This window comes from Lissotriton helveticus, chromosome 9 (assembly GCF_964261635.1).
Source record: "Lissotriton helveticus chromosome 9, aLisHel1.1, whole genome shotgun sequence".
Taxonomy (NCBI): Eukaryota; Metazoa; Chordata; class Amphibia; order Caudata; family Salamandridae; genus Lissotriton; species Lissotriton helveticus.
Genome location: NC_136070.1, coordinates 1,249,447,077 through 1,249,468,188, shown reverse-complemented (window position 1 = coordinate 1,249,468,188; position 21,112 = coordinate 1,249,447,077). Strand labels below are relative to the sequence as shown.

Genomic DNA, 21,112 nt, shown 5'->3' with positions numbered 1-21,112 from the left:
TCTGCCGACGAAATCTGCCGACTCCAGTTCACTGACAACAACAGTGATGACGACTTGAGCCAGCGGATCGTCGACAGCGGCTGCGTCGACGTCTTCTACTTCGACGTTGGAATGTGTGACAAATGTTCCGTCGACGACGGCTCCATTGGCGTCGATCACGCCGACGATCGTCTCGTCGACGACAGCTCCGTCGACGACAGCTAAATGTCAAGATTACGAAGATGATCAGGACCATTCTTATTTCCAAGAAGGGGAACCTTCTGTTCAGGTTCCAACAGCGCAGATACCGCTTTCCCTTATTTCAAATCTCCAATATATGCTGGAGGATTACAATAGACGTTTTCCACCGTCTCATCAAGGGTCTCCTTTACCTACTGTGCATGTAACTTCAGCGGCTCCTCCTGCTCCTTCACTGCCGGAGCCTGCAGTATCTTCCACCCGGCGGATTGGAAGACTATCAGGTCCAGACACCGTCTCCGCCTCCTTCAGTGCCAGGTGATTCCCCTCCTGTGGACATTGCTAATTTTCACCAGCTTATGGAGCGGGTGGCACAGCGCTTTAAGCTTCCTAAGGTCACGAAAGACGAGGACTGTTTTCTTTATGACTTCAAGAGTCAGCCCCTCAAACAGGTCCGGGCTGTGCCCATTATTGACTTTATTTGGAATGAAGGTGTCAAGTTGATGCAAACACCCAATACCATTCCGGCGCTTCTTCCTCGTTTGGAAAAGAAATATAGAGCACCACAGGGGTAACCTGCTTGCTTAATATCGCAGCCTAAGCCTGATTCCGTAATCACCCAGGCCTCACAGCGGCTATCCAGGAATCCGTCTTCCCCTATCACCTCTCCGTGAAGGACGTCGGCTTGACGCTATTGGCCGCAAGTTTTCTACCATGGCTTCTACCACCGTGAGGGCTGCAAATTCGTTGGCAATTCTGGGGCGCTACGACCGCCAGATGTGGTCTGATATGTCTTCTTTCATCGACCTCATTCCCGAGCCCTCTAGAGCTCAGGCCCTGAAAATTCTTCAGGAGGGAGAGAGGGCGTCCTCTGAAATTATCGATTGCTCAGTCGACATTGCCTGTACCGGTTTTCGCCAGCTCGCGGGACCAGCCGTATTGCCTCGCCAGGGCTGGCTTCGTTCCACCTCCTTCCTCCAGGAAGTTCAGTCAAAAATCCTTGGCATGCCCTATGATGGCGAATCGCTTTTTGGCCAGCATGTGGACGATGTGCTGCAAACTATAAAAAAAGGACACAGAGACGACTCGTGCACTCGGCAGGCTACAATTTCGCAAGCCGCCTTTTCGTGGTGTGCACGGACGTGGCATCTCCTCTTCTTCCTTTCGCGGCGTCTCCACCCAGTACCGATCCTACAACCAAGGATATCAACGATACTCCTCCCAGTCCCAGCAGTCCTATCGGCAACAGTCTTCAAAATCTTACAAAGGAAAATCCTCCTACAGGGGTTCCGCTTCTAAAAAATAATGACTTGCTTCCCCGCTCAAGGTTGGAGGTCGAATCTCCCTTTTCTACTCCAAATGGTCTTCAATCACCTTGGACCGTTGGGTGCTGGACATTGTATCAAAAGGCCATGCCTTGGAGTTTGTCAAGTTCCCTCCAAACACTTCTCCAACTGGTCCTCCCCCAGCTCACCTCAAAGAGCTCTTTCAGCAGATTTGGCTCATGATTCAGAAGGGTGCCATCAAAGTGGTTCCCAGGTCTCAAAAAAGGATGGGATTTTATTCCCGGTTCTTCCTCGTCCTCAAAAAGTCCAGCTACTGGTGTCCAATTCTTTGTCTGCGAGCCCTGAACAAGTATCTGAAGAGTCAATCCTACCGCATGCTCATGCTCGCGTAAGTTCTCCGCTTTCTCTTGAAAGACGACTTCATGACCACCATCGATCTTCAGGACGCGTATTTCCATGTGCCAATACTTCCACGACACCGGATGTACTTGCGCTTTCGAGTGGGGCACAGAGACTTTCAGTTCAAGGTCCTGCCTTTCGGCCTTTTCTCCGCCCCTCGTGTCTTCACAAAGGTCCTGGCTCCGGTGGTGGCATACCTATGGTTAAAGGGAATTCAAATCTTTCCCTACCTGGACGACTGTCTCATCAAGTCGCACTCCCGGCATCAGACCCGGTTCTGTCAGTATCTGTTCCAATCTCTCAGTCTCTCCATCAACACCGAGAAGTCTCAGATCGAGCCGGCTCTTTGCAGGACTTTTATGGGCACCACTCTGAATACTTCACTAGTGAAAGCGTTCGTGTCTGACGAGCGTCAGTTACGGATACTGCGCATGGTGGCTCTCCTTCGCTCAAAATGGTCCGTTTCTGTTCGAGTATTGAAGTCCTTTCTGGGGATGGAGTCCTCCTGCATCTCACTGATCCCAAATTGCAGACTCAAGAGTCGTTCCATTCAGGAAGAATTGGACAAGCAGGGGCGTCAGGTCACCGGCTCTTTCAATGATATGGTTCAAGTGACCAGTCGGATGCGGTCCTCTCCCCAATGGTGGGCTCAGCCGTCAAACATCGCTGCAGGTACTTCCTTCCTCACCATTGCTCCAGAACTCGTCCTTACCACAGACGCCTCCCTGGAAGGCTGGGGTGTGCATCTTCAGGGGGACTATCCATTAAGGGCAAGTGGAGCTAATGACCATCTTCCTGGGGCTCAAATCCTTCCATCTCCTACTCCAGGGAGAAGCAGTGCTCATTCAGACCGACAACACCACCAGTATGCACTATGTCAACAAGCAGGGCGGCACCAAGTCACCGCTCCTCTCTCAACTGGCACAGAGTATCTGGGACTGGGCACTTCGTCACCAGATCACCATGACAGTGGTTCACCTACCAGGCATCTCCAACATCCTGGCGGATTCCCTCAGCAGGTCCGTGTCCTCGACCCACGAGTGGGAGTTGCATCAGCCGACTCTGGATTTCATCTTTCGGCTGTGGGGTCGCCCAACCATGGATCTCTTTGCGAGTCCTGTGAACCGGAAATGCCCGTCCTATGCAAGCTGGCTTCCCCATCAAGGGTCGTCTGGGAATGCCCTTTTGATGGATTGGTACAATCTATTCGCCTACGCTTTTCTGCCGATTCCGCTGGTTCCTCGAGTGTTGTGGAAAATGCGGAGACAGCCGTGCCACATTCTCCTGATCGCTCCCAGATGGCCTCGACAAGCATGGTTCTCAGAGCTGCTGCTTCTCTCACAGTGCGAACCCATCCTCCTTCATCCTCGAGCGGATCTCCTCACGATGGACGAGGGTCAGATCTGTCATCTGGACCCCTCCTCTCTCAAATTATTAGCCTGGAACCTGAGCACCTTGAATTTGCTCAGTTGAACATTTCGCCAGCGTGTAGGGACGTTCTCGCTAATGCGAGGGCTCTGTCTACGATAAAGACCTACTAGCTAAAGTAGAAAAGGTTCTGTCACTGGTGTGCAGCTGCCAATATCCATCCCGTCCATTCCACTCCTGCACAGCTTCTGCCGTTCTTTCTACAGCTAGCTCAATCAGGACTTTCCCACTCCACTTTGAAAGTTTTCCTGGCTGCAATATCTCATTTTCGGCAGGATGGGACTACCTCTCTCTGCTCTTCTAGAATCATTCAACAGTTTTTCAAAGGACTGCTCAGAAAGTTCCCGCCCATTTGGCGTTCTCCTCATTCCTGGCATTTCAATGTCGTGTTGGCACAATTGTTGAAGGTGCCTTTCGAGCCTATCCACAAAGCGGATTTAAATATTTTAACTTGGAAGGTGCCTCTTCTAATTGCTTTGACCTCTTCATGTCGCGTGAGTGATATTCACGCCTTCACCGTTAAACCTCCTTTCCTTCAATCCAAATCGGACTGCGTTCTGCTTCGCACCAATCCAATTTTCATGCCTAAAGTACCAACTTATTTTCACTTAAACGAACCAGTGTTGCTAAAAACTTTCTTCGCAAATCCTCAAACTCCAGCAGAGCAACGTTTACATTCACTGGATGTTAAAAGATGCCTTAAATTTTATATCGACAGAACGGCGCCCTTTTGTAGATCTGACCAACTGTTCGTTGCTTACGGACCCATACGCAGAGGGCGTTCTGTTACCAAGCCAACTATTGCACGTTCGATTTTTTCAGCAATTTACTTCTGCCACCAGAAAGCTGGCAAGCCTTTTCAATCTTCAGTGCGAGCTCATTCCACCAGGGCGATGTCATCCTCTACTGCCCTGTTTGCTGGAGTGCCAATTCACCAGATATGTCGAGCAGCTATGTGGTCTAGCACGCACACTTTCACAAAGCACTACTGCCTTGAGACGATCAAGGAGGCTGTTTCGGCAGTGGGCCAAGCGGTGCTTCGCAATCTTTTTAAATAAGGTGAGCCTCTATTCTTCCCTTCGCCTCTTGGTGGTATATGCTTTGTTATTACCTGCCTGGCTACATTATGTCATTGCGTGTTTCTTCATGCCATTGCACTGCTGTTTTGGTCCTGCGGCCAGTTATTACTGCTTACTATTCTATTCAAGCATGTGAATCTATGAAAGACACCCTAATACTGGAGAAGAACAATTGTTACTTACCTGTAAACAGGTGGTTCTCCAGTATTGGTGTCTTTCATAGATTCACATGCGACCCACCGACCTCCCCTCAGAGGCTCGCTTCTCCTCCTAGACTCTTTTGTCACTTTGGTGCTACGAAAATCTGAGGGCATGAGCCTCTGAGGAGAAGGTTCTAGTGAGGTGATTGCGCCTGATTGGCTGTAGTTCGGACTAACATAACGACATGGATATGTTATAAATGCGTTTTTCTTTTCTCCTATGTATTCCTATGTGTTAATGCTAACCTGGTACTTATAAGTATTTCTGGTTTTGGAATTTATGTGATATGTTTTTATATACATATTTTATTGGGATTTATTGCTATTTTACTTTGACGACGGGGAATATTAAAGCATGTGAATCTATGAAAGACACCAATACTGGAGAACCACCTGTTTACAGCTAAGTAACAATTGTTCTTTTAGACAGGTAGTAGGGAGAAAAAAGGAGAAGCAAGTTCCGCAACAGGCGTTCCTAGATACATTATGATTGACACCCTTTCATTATCTATCATTTATAATAGCAATCCCCACTATCTATTTCTTTAAATGTAACTTTAAGCCATGCTTTAGCTTTCTGTACTTGCTAAAGAGCTTACAGAATTATTAATAAAGTGCCTGGTGCCTTTACTATAACACAACTATAAGGAGTCATATTAAAATTAGAGTGTATACAATAAAATCGTAGTTAAAATCAATCGATTTTAGAGCCAGTACCGTAGAGGTGGCCCCTGGTGGGCTCAGAGCCACTGCCTCCAGAAACAACAGGACACAGGCTTTGATCCTTCCATAATGTGGATGGATCTGCAAAGGATGCAGATGGAAACAAGGCTGTTTTGCACTAGAATGCTCAAACGCTCCATCCATCATCCCCTTTTGTATCGCTTTGTTCTCCCTAAGTGTGGCAGGGTATGCTCAGACGTGAGTCCCTTGCTCACTTGGCCACTGGATTCAAGATAGCCTGGCTGATGAGGATTATGAATCCGAAACCGGTACCAGGATGCTTGCTTCCGGTGGGCTTGGCAGTTCGGGCTGTACTGTTCCCATGAGGCACAGGGTCAGACTGATTTGCATATAGCCATGTTTGAAATGGGGTGGCTGAGTGGGCTAAAGAATGGTGATGGATTAAACCCAGATCAGTTGACTTGGGGTGAGTGTTTGATTTGCTCAAACGCTCCGTCCATCATCCCCTTTTGTATCGCTTTGTTCGCCCTAAGTGTGGCAGGGTATGCTCAGACGTGAGTCCCTTGCTCACTTGGCCACTGGATTCAAGATAGCCTGGCTGATGAGGATTATGTATCCGAAACCGGTCCCAGGATGCTTCTTTCCGGTCCATGGAAGACATGGCTTGGCAGTTCGGGCTGTACTGTTCCCATGAGGCACAGGGTCAGACTGATTTGCATATAGCCATGTTTGAAATGGGGTGGCTGAGTGGGCTTAAGAATGTTGATGGATTAAACCCAGATCAGTGGACTGGGGGTGAGTGTTTGATTTGCTCAAACGCTCCGTCCATCATCCCCTTTTGTATCATGCTGTTTTGCACTAGAATGCAACAGATGTGTGAAGGACCAGTCATGCAGCTACAATGACTACTAGTTACAGAGGAGGGGGTGACTAAGGCTTAAACACTACGTCTGAACAGTCTAATTGCAAGGAAAGTTATTCCTGTCTAGGACTGGTGATGCAATAATGGTGCACACTGGCAGCTAGCATATGCATATAGGTCTGACAGATCCAAAACAAAACAGCAGTGTGAGGACATGCAGTGCGCTTGAGCCATGGCACCAATACACAGGCCGCATAAAGCATCTGCAGGGGACGAACAGTTCTGTATGGCAATAATTTAACCATGATTGGCAAACCCAGTAGGTCAGGCTTGCATTTTGAGTTCTGAATAAAATATCACAATATAGCCTGCTGCACTGAAATAAATCTAGCATTAGAAATGCAATAGGTCTTGCATTTTTTTTAGTTAGAACTATTGGCATAGCTCAACAGCTACCCGACAGAAATTGTCACTTTGCAGGTGCCGAACAGAGCATGAAACGGCCTGAAAGCCTAAAACGATGTTGATAGCCTACAAAATAAAAAAGCAGATCAGGATGACTAGGAGGAACCCCAGACTACTGGGATGACCAACACAAGCAAACAATGAGTGAAATCGCCTGGGCGTGACCCAAGCAAGCAAAGCCGGAAGAATCAGACCCAATGCACCAATAAAAACCCCGTATTTCTAAAAGGCACAACAATGAAAAAATGGCAATTCCTAGGGATCCCAAAAGCTGATAGAGGAGATAACAACAGGTCTGGCAGATAGCGCATGCGGGTTGCCTAGGCTTGACCTAAAAAAAGATTTTATGCATTAGTAATTGTGTGGAAACCCATTTACAGAGACAAACCCTGGAGGAGCCTCCCAAGGCATCAGTTGGCATTCTAAAACTCATAAGCCGCCATACCGAGCCTGATCTAAAACGAAAAATAAGGGACCTTCCCATTGCGTTAATTCAAGAGAAAGACCAAAAACTGACTCTGTACTAGCAAGAATATGATAATAGGTAAAAAAGAGAGCTCTTTACCAGCTCCTTCTGCATTCTTACCTCAATACAACGTTCCAAAAAGAGATTTGTCTCTTTTCTGTAGATGGGTGGGAGACAGATACAACGGAGACAACACCAGCCCTTGAAAGGTTGTGTCGATATATTTCGACCACATCATAGAAACCCAATTATCCAGAAGGAGATAATATAAAATGATCTGAAATGTGACTTGGGGTACACAAAAGTGTACGTTTACCTTCATGAATCAGCTCTATATGTGTATTAACACAAGCTACAGATCACATGGCCGGTATTCTAACTGCAAGCTATTCTGTTCTTGTTTGCAGGTTATCCTGGGCCTGGCACAGTTTGGCTTTGTGGCCAACTTCCTATCAGAACCATTGATCCGTGGCTACACAACAGCTGCTGGCATGCACGTGACCGTGTCTCAGATGAAATACATCTTGGGAGTGCAGATCAGTCAAAAATCTCAGCCTTTGTCACTTCTTTATGTAAGTTCGGTCATAAACATTTGCAATATGATTTGCTTTTTTAGAATTAAAGTTTAAGTTATGTTATGCTATGTTATGTTATGTCATGGTATGTTATTTTATTGGTGTTTACATGGGGCGCTAATCACCCTTAAGGGTATGCTGTCACTCTGTAACAGGTGTATGAAGCCATCACTGGGGTTACTCGAAAAGCCATGTCTTCAGCTTCTTGCGAAGCTCATGTAGAGAGGAGGAGGCTTTGATGTATTATGGGTGGTAATTTCAAGCTTTAGGGCCAAGTACGAGAAGGCACGGCCCGCTCTACTTTTGTGTATGTGTGTGCTGTGTGCTACTGAGAGACTGGACAAGGGGTGTTGTATGGAAGACTGGTTTAAGTGAATATGGTAATTCAGGTAGGCATGGCCGATATATTGGAGTACTTTGTAGGTGGGTGAGGAGTCAAAGGTGCCCACGCTAGTGTATCGGGAGCCAGTAGTGGAGTACCCTAAGGTGTAGTGTGATGTGGCTTGGTGCACAAGTTTGAGGAATTGCTGCCTGCTGTGTTTTGGACAGTCTGCAGTCATCTTGTGAGCTGGTTGGTTATCCATGGATACAGCATGCAACCGTAATCTAGTCTGCTGGTGATGACACCTTCCTGGTGTTGTCTGGTAGCCACTTGAATATTTTCTTCAGCATCCTTAGTGTGCTGAAGCAGGACAGGGCCACTGTGTTGACTTGGGCAGTCATATCTAGTTTGTTGTCTATGATGATTCTGAAGTTTCTCGCTTGTGAGCAGGACCTGGGGGGTGTCCAAGATCTGTGGGCCACCAGGTGGAGTCTCATGGCAAGGCATTCTTCCGGAAGACTGCCACTTCCTTTTTGTCTGAGTTTAGTTTAAGGAAGTTAGATTTCATCATGGTGGACTCTTCTCTCATTCATGTGGTGAACTTGTTCCTGGTGTTGGGTGTTTTGTCTAAGAGGGACAGTATCAGTTGTGTGTCATCAGACGTTTATGTCGTATGATATGGGACAGCGCTGTCCTGTAGATTTAAACGAGTGTCTGGCTGAGTGAGGAGCCCTGCAGGACTCCACAAAATAGATCTTGTGCTTCAGAAGAGTCGGGGGGCCCGCTGGTATTTTGAGGAAGGAACAGATCCATTACAATGTGCTTGTCAATGGATACCTGCTTCATGGAGTTATCAGATTAGAATGGGGTGAGAGACGGTTTTGAAGGCTGTTGATAGGTCTGTAAGGATGAGGGCTTTGGTTTCCAAGCTGTGGTCCTGATTGTGTGGTTTCGACAAGCTGGTGTTTGGTGAGGTGGTCAGAGAGACGCTTGTTGATGGCTTTCTCCAAAACTTTAGCTTGTTATGGAAAGAGGGATATCTGTTGGTAATGGATGAGTTTAGTCGGGTTGGCTGAGGGTTTCTTTAGGAGGTTGTTGATGCTTGTTGACGGTTCTGGGAAGGTCGCCGTACAGATGGAGGTGTTGAGGATAGAGGTGAGAGCCACGCTTTGTCCAAAGTTGTGGTGGGGCAGGAGTACGCCTGGGCCCTGGAGTGAATAGTTGTCGTAATTGTTATGGTTTCATTTGTGCTAATGGTGTCCCATCTGGTGATTGTGTGTGCTTCCTTCGTCACTGGGATACTCGTGAAGAGGGCATTGATGTTCAGTTGTGGGGGGAAGTTACGGTACATGGTTCCGATTTTGCTGCAGAAGAAGTCCAAGAGTTTCTTGCACAGATCTTTTGATGGGTTGATGTTTCTGGTCACAGCTCTGGGAGTGATGAACCTTTGACAATTGCAAAGATTTCTTTGTTACCTTTGGATTGTTAGAATGTGTTTTTTTACCCACAGGAACAAACACTGAATGTGTTATCTGAGATAACAAGACACACTATGAGAAGCAGGAGTCGGGTCAGGAGAGGCAGTATTTATTTAAAACAAGCAAGTAACAAGTGTCAAAAGACACATCATTAGTCAAGAATAAAAACATGTAATGAAGCAAGTTTAAAATATCTGCAATTCAAAGAGAGAGTGAGAGAGAAATTGAATATCAAAGTACAATGAGGCAGAATATGTGAAATGGAAACCCTTTCACAGAAGAACTTTCCAGTTGAGGTGTGAATGATCTGGAAGGCTTCCTTTAAAAACTCCCCAGGACATGGGAAGTGGTTGCAGACAAGTTCCTTTTTGCTTTACGGGCAGGTGGGGGCTGCTTAGACCTAGTTGACATGTTCCTGCCCCCTTGTGAAGACTACACCACTCATGATCACACTGTTAAAATTTGACTAAAGTTGACAAGTCTGGTACTTCTAGGTTCAGATTTACTTTTTTTTGCAATCATAAACATTCACAGTAGAATGCCTGGAAAGTTGAGCCAGGCAAGGGTTTCCAGGTATACTGCTGGGAATGTCATGCGACCTCTCCCCCGGGATCCTAATCCCACTGTAGGTCATTTTAAACATAGTATACATTTTGTTTCACTTTTTGTCCTCTCTTGGGAAAAACATATTTTCCCATGGAGAAAGCCCTTCCTCTTCTCCCTTCAAAACTGAATGTGATGTGTACCCATTCCCATACTGGAAGGGAAGTAACATCAGACCCGGAAGAACATTTTCAGGGTGAGAAAGGGTCGGATTTCAGTTTGGGATTGCTGAAAATGTATGAACCATTTCCGCCTGCCTGGAATCGTTTTGTGAAACTGTGGCAGGAATAAAAGTAGGTATATGTCTATGGCTGAAAATATACTTTTCCAAATTGACCCCATAATGTCCAATGTTACAAGCTTCATCATTTCAAGATGCTCTCTGCACACACGTTTCTCATCTTGGAGTTTATCTTGGAAAATTTGGACCGAGAGCTGATGCTGGCCCCCCTCTGCACCTAGATCCTTATGTTGGTTTGAAAACCATTCTATATTATAATCAGGACTTTTCAGCATTTTCTGAGAATTTTAAGTCCTATTGTTTGTTTAGAGCAGTTCAGTGGTTCCCAAACTTTTTCGACCCACGGCTCCCTTGATCCATTGGCCATTGCACATGGCTCCTCACTTTTTTTGGAGGGTGGGGGATGTAAGCCCGGCTTCTGGAGTACTTGCATTTTTTCCCCTGAAAATAATTAGGATGAAGGTAATATAATCCTATATGCAGGGAGTTTCGTATTACTAAGGCGGCGCCTACAATAAAATAGTCCTAGTTACACTTCTTTGCCCATGCCTTTTTTAGAGTACCCTCTCAAGCTTTTTTATCCCACTTACACTGCTAGATAGTACCCCTATGAATGTAGGCCCCATTGCCAAAGTGTTTCTGTGCTTGAAGAATATTTGCATGCACTTCCATTTCACACATGCCAACACACCTGTTTCAGTAGGCACCTGTTTCAGCAGGGTGACTCACGATTTTTTTAACCACATATAGCTTTATTTTTGCTGTCTCCTCCCTAAAATTGCCTCCAAATCAATGCAAGCCAAATAAATTCCTCTGATTTTTCTTTTTTTTAGAACGTCCCTCTTTCTTGCTTCCAAATGTTGGCATTACGCTGTATATGGTGTTTTACTTCCCTGTGCTCAAGGAGAGAGCAGGCCTGTCTGGAAATGTGTGTGTACTTAAAGAAATATGTATTGGAAGTACCTATGGTTCAAGTACAAGTCTCAATACTTTATATACTTAATGTGTTTAATAGACAGGGCAACGGTACTTTCCTGATAACTTGCATTGGTGTAAAATGCATTTGGAAATAAACAAAACTATTAACGAGTCTAACAAAATTAATCAGGCATCTTCCGCTTACTTTGGGAGTGTTTGAAGGCGGGGATCCAGTGAAATATGGATGTCATCACCCTCTACATGCCATCAATTAAGCACTACGTTTACAGCTTTAGGCTTGTCACTTACAAATCATCAACATCATAACTTTAAGTCTAATTAGTTTAACTGAAGCCAACAGACCCTTCAACATTAATTGCTTTAAAGTGGGTGGTGCACAGCTCTCTTGGCTAGGTTTGGCGGCCCCCCAGGGAGCCAGGGCGTACAGTTTGGGAACCACTGGTTTAGAGCACCCCATTTTATCGAGGCACTGGAACCTGCCTGGAGTGCTGCATATCTCCCCTGCCCGTGCTTCAGGTCTGGATGCAGATCCTTGGAATTGGTTCTGGATGTCTAGTGTAAAGCCACCATGCATATCTTGGAGTTGAAAGAGGGACCAGGGGTGTATTGATGGAGTGTCCCTGAGTCCTTTGAGTTTTGAGAACCCTTCTGGGCACCTTCCCCCTTCTATTTTCTCCTTGCTATGTGGTTGCTTAAATACCTGTCCCCTTCCCTGTTTTAATTTTTTTGCATGCTTAAGTCTTGGACTCTGTTCCATCTTGTTCTTTCCATCCACGTATACCATTTTATTTGTATTTTGTGTGCCACTCTCCCTCTTTAAGGAGAGAATAAAAATACAATCATTCACTTAGTCACTCATTTCATTCAATCACTACTCCCTCATTTCCCCACTAGCTTACTCAATAACTTCTATATTCAACTACTCGCTTTTTCAGCCACATACTTTCTCACCAGCTTTCTCACCATTTCAAGAGTTCTTTATTTCACTCAGTCTTTCGTTCACCCATAGGCTTCTCAGTCACTGTTTCAATTACTTAGTTATTCACCTATTCACCCACTCACTCCTTTAGCAATTGTTCAAGCCTTCATCAAAAAATTCACGTGTTAATGCATCCATTATTATCAGCTAAGCCACTCATATTCCTTTGTATGACTCGTTTATTTTCAGTCGGTGGTCACTCTCTGCTCCAAGCTACCGGAAGTGAACATTGCCACACTGGTCACCAGCTTCATTGCCCTGCTGCTACTGTTCGCTGTCAAGTTTGCCAACCAGACGTTTAGATCCAGGCTTCCTGCACCCATCCCCATCGAGCTGATCTTGGTAAGAGCGGCAGGGAATGAGCAGCCTGCTCTCATGGTTAAACTAAGACCAGAGCAGAAATGAGACCCTCAATACTTTCTTCAACTTGTTCCATAGTAGTTACAAAACCTCAAAACCTGGTTGTTTGATCAATAACACCTGCTGAAGGTCCTGCGTTACTGCCAAAGCTCCGTCCTGGCGCCGGGAAACCCTTCTTGGGTAGCTGAGCGCCTTACAAACTTAACAAATAAATAAATAAATGTATGCATTCCCTTCACTTACTTCCATTCATTGTTCTACTTCTTCTTTTAGAACATGTGTTGCAATTGCACCAGATATTACTTGGATACTAAAGTTCCTTATAAGTTGACCCTTTTGTATTGATAGGTCCCAGCACCTGGTTATGGATGTATGACATTACAACGCATGCTTTTACATCGCATGCTTTTACAACGCGGTTTTTACAACGCATACCATTACAGCGCATAGTGCTTTTAGGTGCTGGATAGTGAATTGTTTAATTTACTATTCCAACTCCAGTCCCCGTGGATAGTAGGGAAGGTGTTGGATAGTACATTAAACCTATTCCCTATCCTAGAGCGCCCCCCAGCGCAATGCGTTGTAATGGTTTGCGTTGTAAAAGTTGCGTTGTAAAGGCACTGCGTGGTAAAAGTTGCGTTGTAAAGGTTGTTTACCCCTGGTTATAGGGCGTATTTGGTGTGATATGCACAATCAATTGACTATGACAGTTCCTTTGTATCAGTATCGTGTCCACAACAAATCAGGTCCTCGGTTCTGACATTGCTGCATGACTTATATCATGATCCTAATATCCTTTGCAAGCTCCCATGATTGTGAATGGCACCTTTAGCATAAATATGGGACCCCCTCTACAAATATTTTCTAGGTCAGGGAAAGAGGGGAAAACAACAACAAAATACAATATTTCCCTCACGACCTATTACAATTTCAACCAGACACTTTTATATCCGCTTATTTACCATACACAAGGTGACTCCAAATATAACTATTTTTAAATTTTTTTATTTTATTTATTCATTTTTTGTCATTTCTGTAGATTATTTGTTCATTTCATAGAGACATAGATTTACAAAACAGCATTTAAAATCTTTAGAACAATTCATCAATAGACATCGTACAAAACAAAAAGAAAAAGAAACCTAAATATTCATTTATAGTACATGCATACACTCATTATCATTCATACAGCATTCCCTTGGATTCCCTTGCTTAACGCAATCTGTCTTTGCATGTATTTCAACAGTCTGTTGGATCCACATGTGAGGAGGCGTTTGTAGGCGGCTCGTTATTTTCACGAAGTTACGCGACCCCCAGCCTATTGTGGACAAAAAAAGACACGCCTGGAACCACAAGCCGACTTAGCCGACTCGGATATACCTGGCGGTTATTTGAAATACATGCAAAGACAGATTGCGTTAAGCAAGGGAATCCACCCATCTCTGGACGCTCCTCATTTCCATGGAAATTTATAAAATCCAAATAGCAAGTTGTTGACTTGCAGTGGATGGCTTGCATTTGGTGCTCAAGCCAAAACCAGAACAGACTAGTGGAACCACTTTCCTGTATTTCTATAGATGTCGATACAGAAAGTTTTATGTTTTGCGGAGTGAACGATTGTGCTTTCAAGAGGTCCTGAGGAAGGTGGTCACAAACCCACCGAAACGCGTCGACCTTGCGTATTAGATCACACAACCATACGTGATCCCTCTAACATAGATTGCAGTATGAATGCTGTATGAATGATAATGAGTGTATGCATGTACTATAAATGAATATTTAGGTTTCTTTTTCTTTTTGTTTTGTACGATGTCTATTGATGAATTGTTCTAAAGATTTTAAATGCTGTTTTGTAAATCTATGTCTCTATGAAATGAACAAATAATCTACAGAAATGACAAAAAATGAATAAATAAAATAAAAAAATTTAAAAATAGTTATATTTGGAGTCACCTTGTGTATGGTAAATAAGCGGATATAAAAGTGTCTGGTTGAAATTGTAATAGGTCGTGAGGGAAATATTGTATTTTGTGAATGGCACCTTTGCCAAATGCTGTTGGGTTGGACATAGATCTTTGAACAGGAAGCTGGGATATGTTCCAGCACTGTACCATTGAGTAGGCGCTCTGCATTAACTCGTATGTCCGAGAACTCCTCCGTCGCACTGGTATTTAATCCAATCTGTGACATTCAGTGGGGTTATTGAGAGCGGGGTGCCATGCACCAGTCCAATTTATTAACACAAAGATGTAAAAAAAAATCCAACAGCAGAAAATCATTCAATATAGTCTAAACAGAAGTAATAGGGGTAGCCCTTAAAGCTGATTTGTTTTAATCACATGCTACTATGACCACAAATCTTACTAAATGTTAACAGCATCTGCAGGCACCATACTGTAAAACTGTAGTGCATGAAAGCCAATGTCTACTTCAGATAGATTCACATGCAGGGATTTTAAAAGGCAATCACGTACATAGGGGCCGATTTACAGAACTAACTTAAGACAAAATCCTAACTTAAGTCTGCCTTAAGTTTGTCTTAGGACAGGGGCGCTAGAGGGCGCACGAGCAGCATGGCCGCACCTTTGTGAGGCTCCTGCAGCCTGTGCCAACATCCGCTAATTATCCTATGTTAACCACCTCCAATGCCGCTACAACTTGAAGCAATTGTTGAAGACCCCTGACCCGGCACTCGCTGCAAATTTGGAGCGATTTGGCCGTCGGAATCCGGAGATATCCTGTCGTGAGTGTGGCACCGAATGTGAAGGCGGAGACTGGCTGATCGCAAGCTGGGAAGCGGTCGCTACGCGATCCCGTGGCGCCCACGTGGTGTGTGGGCCGTGACCGAGGAGAGCCTAAACCACCGCGATCCCCTGTGCGGGGACAGCGGGACAGTGAGGACGGACCATCGCATACTGTGGCAAGAGTTGGGGTAGGAGACGCCGGAGAAGTAGCTGAGCCGGGCGCTGGTGGAGGCGGAGCCTGCCCGAGTGCGAGCTGGGACGCAGGTACTGCATGCTCCCGAGGCTCGCGCGTGGTGTATGGGCCGCGGCCGCTGTGCGCCTGAATTGCCGTGATCACTTCTGCAGCGGACTCTGGGCAAACCGACGTGAACTGCGGAGACGGAAGAGAGACGCCGGAGGTATGGACTTGCATGGCGCTGATGCACAGAACTCGTGCTGATGCCAGTGATCTACGGACCCTACCCCCCTCCCCCCATCTTACCCGGTACAACGGGCATTTGGGAGTGGACGGCGGGGGTGGTCATACTGTGGCCTGCATGCCTGCAAGCGTCGAGGGGAGCGGATGTAGAAGGCGACGAGGGAAAAAGACTGCATTTGACATACAGTTGGTGCTAAAGCATTGCATGGAGCGGTGGTTGGTTGACGAGGGATATACTACGAGTGCAGTCACTACGCTGTGGTCACTTGGGATGAAAGCAGATGCGACGGTGTATGTGCAAGGAATGTATTTAATGCGCTAGGAATTCGCCTGCGCATCAGACCCAGAGTGCGTGCTCAGGACTTAATGGGCTGGAGTTTTTGAACGGAACTATTGCAAGCCCACTGACCCCAGATTGGCTGTGCTTATTGAAGCTGCACCGGACACACGCTGGCATGTCCGTTGCGACTGAGGGATACTGGGGTGCTGGCGAATTGCCTGCATGACAATTACATGTGGAATTAGCCTCTGTTAACTGGCGCGGAGCTGCTGCGCCAACGTGGAATGGTGATATTACTGCGCTACTTGAGGATTGTAGGCGCTCCTGAAATCACGGCGCTCATTGTATGCTGAGCCTGAACAGTGCGAAGACACCGGGGGGACAGCGTGGATCACTCTACACTTTGAGCCCACAGTATTGGATGCTGAATGCATTGGGTGAGAGGCACGCACTGACAGAGCGAGGTGAGGATTGGGCGGATCTCTGTAACTCGGCAACGGGAGTAGTGTATACTCAGGATTTGTGGACCGTAACGTTGCATGTCCGGGGCTTCGGAGACGCCGCGTGGTGGGACCAAACGAACGCACTCACTAACAGCGGACAGATCGGCGAGGGGTACCGCCATGGGCCGACAGGATACTCGACAACCGAAACTATCTTTTGACTCAGCCCAGGCGTCAAAGAAGGCTATGAAGGTGGGGACGGACTCAACTGGGATCCAGAACCCTCCAACAGCGGGGCCTAGCTGCGGCGCGGCTGCACCGGACATGCATCTACTACTGCAGGAAATGAAGCAGAGGTTCGCGACGGTGGTGGATAAGGTGGATCGTTTAACCTCCAGGATGGACGCCATTGTACAGAAGATGGATGTTCACGAGGAACGCCTCACGGAGGCGGAGAGAAGGATGTCAGATAATGTTGATACCACGGCGTCCCATGCTACTAGACTGTCGCGCATGGATAACATCCTCAAAGTGATAGCTGCAAAGAACGAGGAGTTGGAAGCGCGCAGTAGTCGCAATAATGTTCGTGTGGTGGGCGTGCCGGAGTCTACCAACACTGGGAGAATGGAGGACTATGTTGAAAGGATACTCCAGACGGCGATTGGAGCGGACGCCTTTTCTAAGCAATTCATTGTTGAGCGTGCGCACCGTTCCCTTGGTCCGCAACCCCAGCCAGGTGCCCCACCTCGACCGATAATAGCTCGACTACTGAATTATCGGGATAGAGACACTGCACTCCGTGCTGCACGCACGACTAAACAATTGACGTGCGATGGAATTACATTCACACTATACCCGGACTTCACGCCGATTGTCCAGGACCAAAGGAAAAAATTTCTAGGCGTAAAGAAAAAGTTAAGGGATCTGAACATAGACTATGCTTTACTATATCCGGCTAAACTTCGGGTTACGTATCAGGCAAGGCAGCACTTCTTCGTGAACCCGCAACAGGTAGAGGATTTCCTAAAGACACTGCGACGCGAACGTGGGAACCGTCCTGTGGAGGAGGAAGCAGAGAATGAGGAGGACTGATATGCATGTATGGATTGTTGAGGATCCTATAAGTCTACTGTGAACTGACTTTGGGAACCAGGAGCGTGCTGTTTTCGTGCAGTTGAACTCGAGACGTTGCTGAGATACTTCGACTATGGACATTCGTGAGCGCTGATGACGGCATTGGACTATGGGTGGTAAAGTATGCCAGGCGACACCCCCCATCCCTCGAATTGCCCCTCAAAGGGTGGTACCGGATCTGGGGACGGGGAGCGGGGGGTGCCAAAGTGTGTACCTTGGATGACCCTACTAGGGTATGCCCCTTTGAAATTGTTTGTTACACTGCGGCTGGTTGGGTGTTTGCTAGCAGTGCTGGGAGGGGGGCGGGTTCTGAATGCTGGAGGATTGGGGTTACTTCAGTGGGTGGTGGGAGGGGCGGGACCGGAGTTTGAATTGTTGCATGGGGATGGTTGTGGGGTGGGAGGGGGGGGAGTGACTGGGGTTATATCTGGATTGAATCCTTATGGGCTGCGGATGTTGCAGACTGCTACGGGCTGGGGTCACCGGGTTGTATGGGGTGGGAGGATTGGGACGTTTCAGTTGGTTAAGGAGAATGTATGGAAGAAAATAGCCTGTATGCCTGAGATAGTTGGGGGGAGGCAGGGGAATGGGAGGGATGCATGGTTGTTTGGTTGCACTGTACAGAGGATACACACGATATTGCAGAGTGATTGGACTATGTTGGCTGGCACGCATGGAAGCAGGGGAATGCGGGTAGGGGAGAGTGTTGATGCGACTGATGTCATTGATGATGGCTTATATGGCAGGGAGTAAATTAACGATCATGACATGGAACGTGCGGGGCATTAATGATTCTAGAAAAGGGAGAAATATCCTTGCCTATCTAGATAGACATAATGTGCATATTGCTTTGTTACAAGAGACACATTTCTGCCCTAGATCGAATTCTAACTATGCTAGTCAATGGGCCTCAGTCAGAAAATTTTCCTCATACTCTTCATATTCCAGAGGCACCGCAGTTCTGATCAAGAAATCAATTGCCTTTCAGATGTTGGGGGAGATTATTGATTCAGATGGGCGATTTGTGATATTGTGAGGTAGATTTGGCTTGGATAATGTTGCTATTGTGAACTGCTACGCTCCGAATGTTGACACACCAGAATTTTTTACCACACTTTGGGGACATGTATTGATGACAGGTGCCACACACATTATTTGGGGGCGAGACTTTAATGTTACACTAGTGCCTGGCATGGATCGGTCAGATGGTTGTGGACAATATAATAGACAGGCAAGGGATGTGCTACTGGGAGTCATAGAGGAAGCGGGGCTGGTGGATAGCTGGAGATATACCCATCATGCACATAAAGAGGGCACGCACTTTACATCATACACTAATACGTGGGCTAGATTAGATTATTGCTTTGTGTCAAGGGGGCTTTGTGCGGGTATAGATCGGGTAACACACTTGCCAAGAACTTACTCGGATCACTGCCCAGTGTTACTATCCCTGATGATTCCGGGACACGAGAGGGTAAGACCTCCGTGGAGATTACTCCCTACTATGCTGCTAGACTTAGTCTTTAGGACGGAGCTGGGTGATGAAATTGAGGAGTTCTTCCCCAGGAACAAGAATTCAGTTAATAGTGTAGAGATGGTGTGGGAGGCATTCAAGGTCACGGTAAGAGGTATTTGCATATCCAAGGGCGGGGGGATACTGAAAGACCTTCAGAGGACGTTGGGCAGGCTGGAAGGTGAGCTAAAGGAGCTTGAACTTGAGATGACAAGACGAGCTGACTCGGAACTACATAATACCTTTAGAGAAAAATTGTCCGAGTTTGGCGTGGAAGAGGCGAGAGAAGTAAAGTTTAAAGGGAAGTATTGGACAGCAAGGCGATATTGCGAAGGGGAAAGGCCTGGTAAGGTACCAGCAGCAATCACGAGAAAGCCGCGGTTCAGTGGCAATATATTAGAAATTGTTACATCAAACGGCATACGTTGTTAGGATACGAGGAGGATTCAGGAGGAATTTCTTTCGCACTATAAACAGCTGTATACTTCTCAACAAACTGCCGAGGTAGATATGGGAGGTTTCCTCGATGATATAGCACTGTGCTGGCTCAGTGATGTGCATAGACATTTCCTTAGTGCACCATTAGAGACCGATGAGATCCGAGACGCAATTATGTCACTTGCCAATGGAAAGGCGACAGGATCGGATGGACTCCCCGCTGAGTTTTATAAATGTTACATCGATATCATGGCACCGGTCCTTAAGGAAGTTTATGAGGAGTCGTTGGAAGTTGGGGAATTGCCGGGATCGATGAGGGAGGTGGTAATTACCTCCTTGTTGAAACCGGGTAAGGAACCGACGGACACGGACTCATATAGACCATTATCTCTCATCAATTGTGATGCGAAGATCCTTGCCAAGGTCCTGGCGACGCGTCTCTCGCTGATTATGTCTAAAATAGTTCTGCCGGACCAAGCTGGATTTGTGCTGGGTTGCGCCACCACCCACAATCTTAGAACGCTGTTCTCCTTGATTCAGACGATTGCCCCGGAATTGCCTGTCGCTGCTGTTTTTCTGGACGCCACGAAAGCGTTTGACTCGGTCGAATGGCCGTATCTATTTACCATATTGCATAGGATGGGGTTTCCCAAATTGTCTGTTCACTGGGTCGAGCTGCTTTATACCAGACCGACTGCCAAAGTGGTAATTAACGGGGTACTGTCGGCTCCAATGTTGATAACGAGGGGCACCAGGCAGGGGTGCCCTCTATCCCCTCTGCTCTTTGCTATGGCAGTCGAGCCTCTGGCGTGTCGCATCCGTCAGCTGCACAGAGCTAGTGCCTTTCACTGCTTTCAGCGCCAAATTGGTATATCGCTGTATGCAGATGATATCACGCTGTATGTGAAACATACTCAAACCAACCTTAATCCCATATTGCGGGAGTTCATTGTTTTTGGTAGGCTATCGGGGGTACATGTGAATTGGAGGAAATCCCAATTTTTCCCGCTGACGTCTGCTGTTATGAAATTCCAGCTGGACTATCCACTCGAATGGTGTGACACAGATCTTAGGTACTTGGGTATCGTCGTGTCTCTGGACAAGGACGTGACACTCAGATCAAATTATGGAGTGGCCATCACGAAATTGGCTGATAATGTAACGTGCTGGAAGGCATTGCCGCTGTCAATGGCAGGGAGGGCGGCGCTTATAAAGATGGTGGTGCTACCACAATTCCTATACCTATTCCAGAATGTGCCATATTTTCTTGGTGCTTTTTTCTTTAAACAGCTGCGCTCGGAGCTCCTACGCCTATTTTGGGGAGGCAAACAACCTCGGCTGCGTTGGAACATTCTTACCCAGCCCTATGAGAAGGGAGGTTTTGATGTACCGGATTTTGAACTTTATTACATCGCTGCCCAAGCGCAATATGCGTATCATTGGTTGAAACCCTCGCCATACATGCCCCAAATCGCTGCAGAGGATTGGATCGCGCGACCTCTACCTCTTAATGGCCTAATACTGGGTACAGTCAAAGACATAGTGACGCCGTTTACCACGGTTACATGCACCATTGACGCGTGGAGTAGGATGGTGAGA

The 21,112-nt window shown here is 46.6% G+C and overlaps 1 protein-coding gene across 1 annotated transcript in view; it reads left to right on the top strand.

The window, feature by feature from the left end:
* The window catches only part of LOC144783410 (solute carrier family 26 member 6-like), a 156,105-nt gene that overhangs the window by 41,316 nt on the left and 93,677 nt on the right, over positions 1-21,112 (top strand). Inside the window, exons 5-6 of the mRNA XM_078662400.1 lie at positions 7,454-7,618; positions 12,373-12,525. Of these exons, the coding sequence (XP_078518526.1) occupies positions 7,454-7,618; positions 12,373-12,525 (318 nt within the window). The remainder of the gene's footprint in view (positions 1-7,453; positions 7,619-12,372; positions 12,526-21,112) is intronic.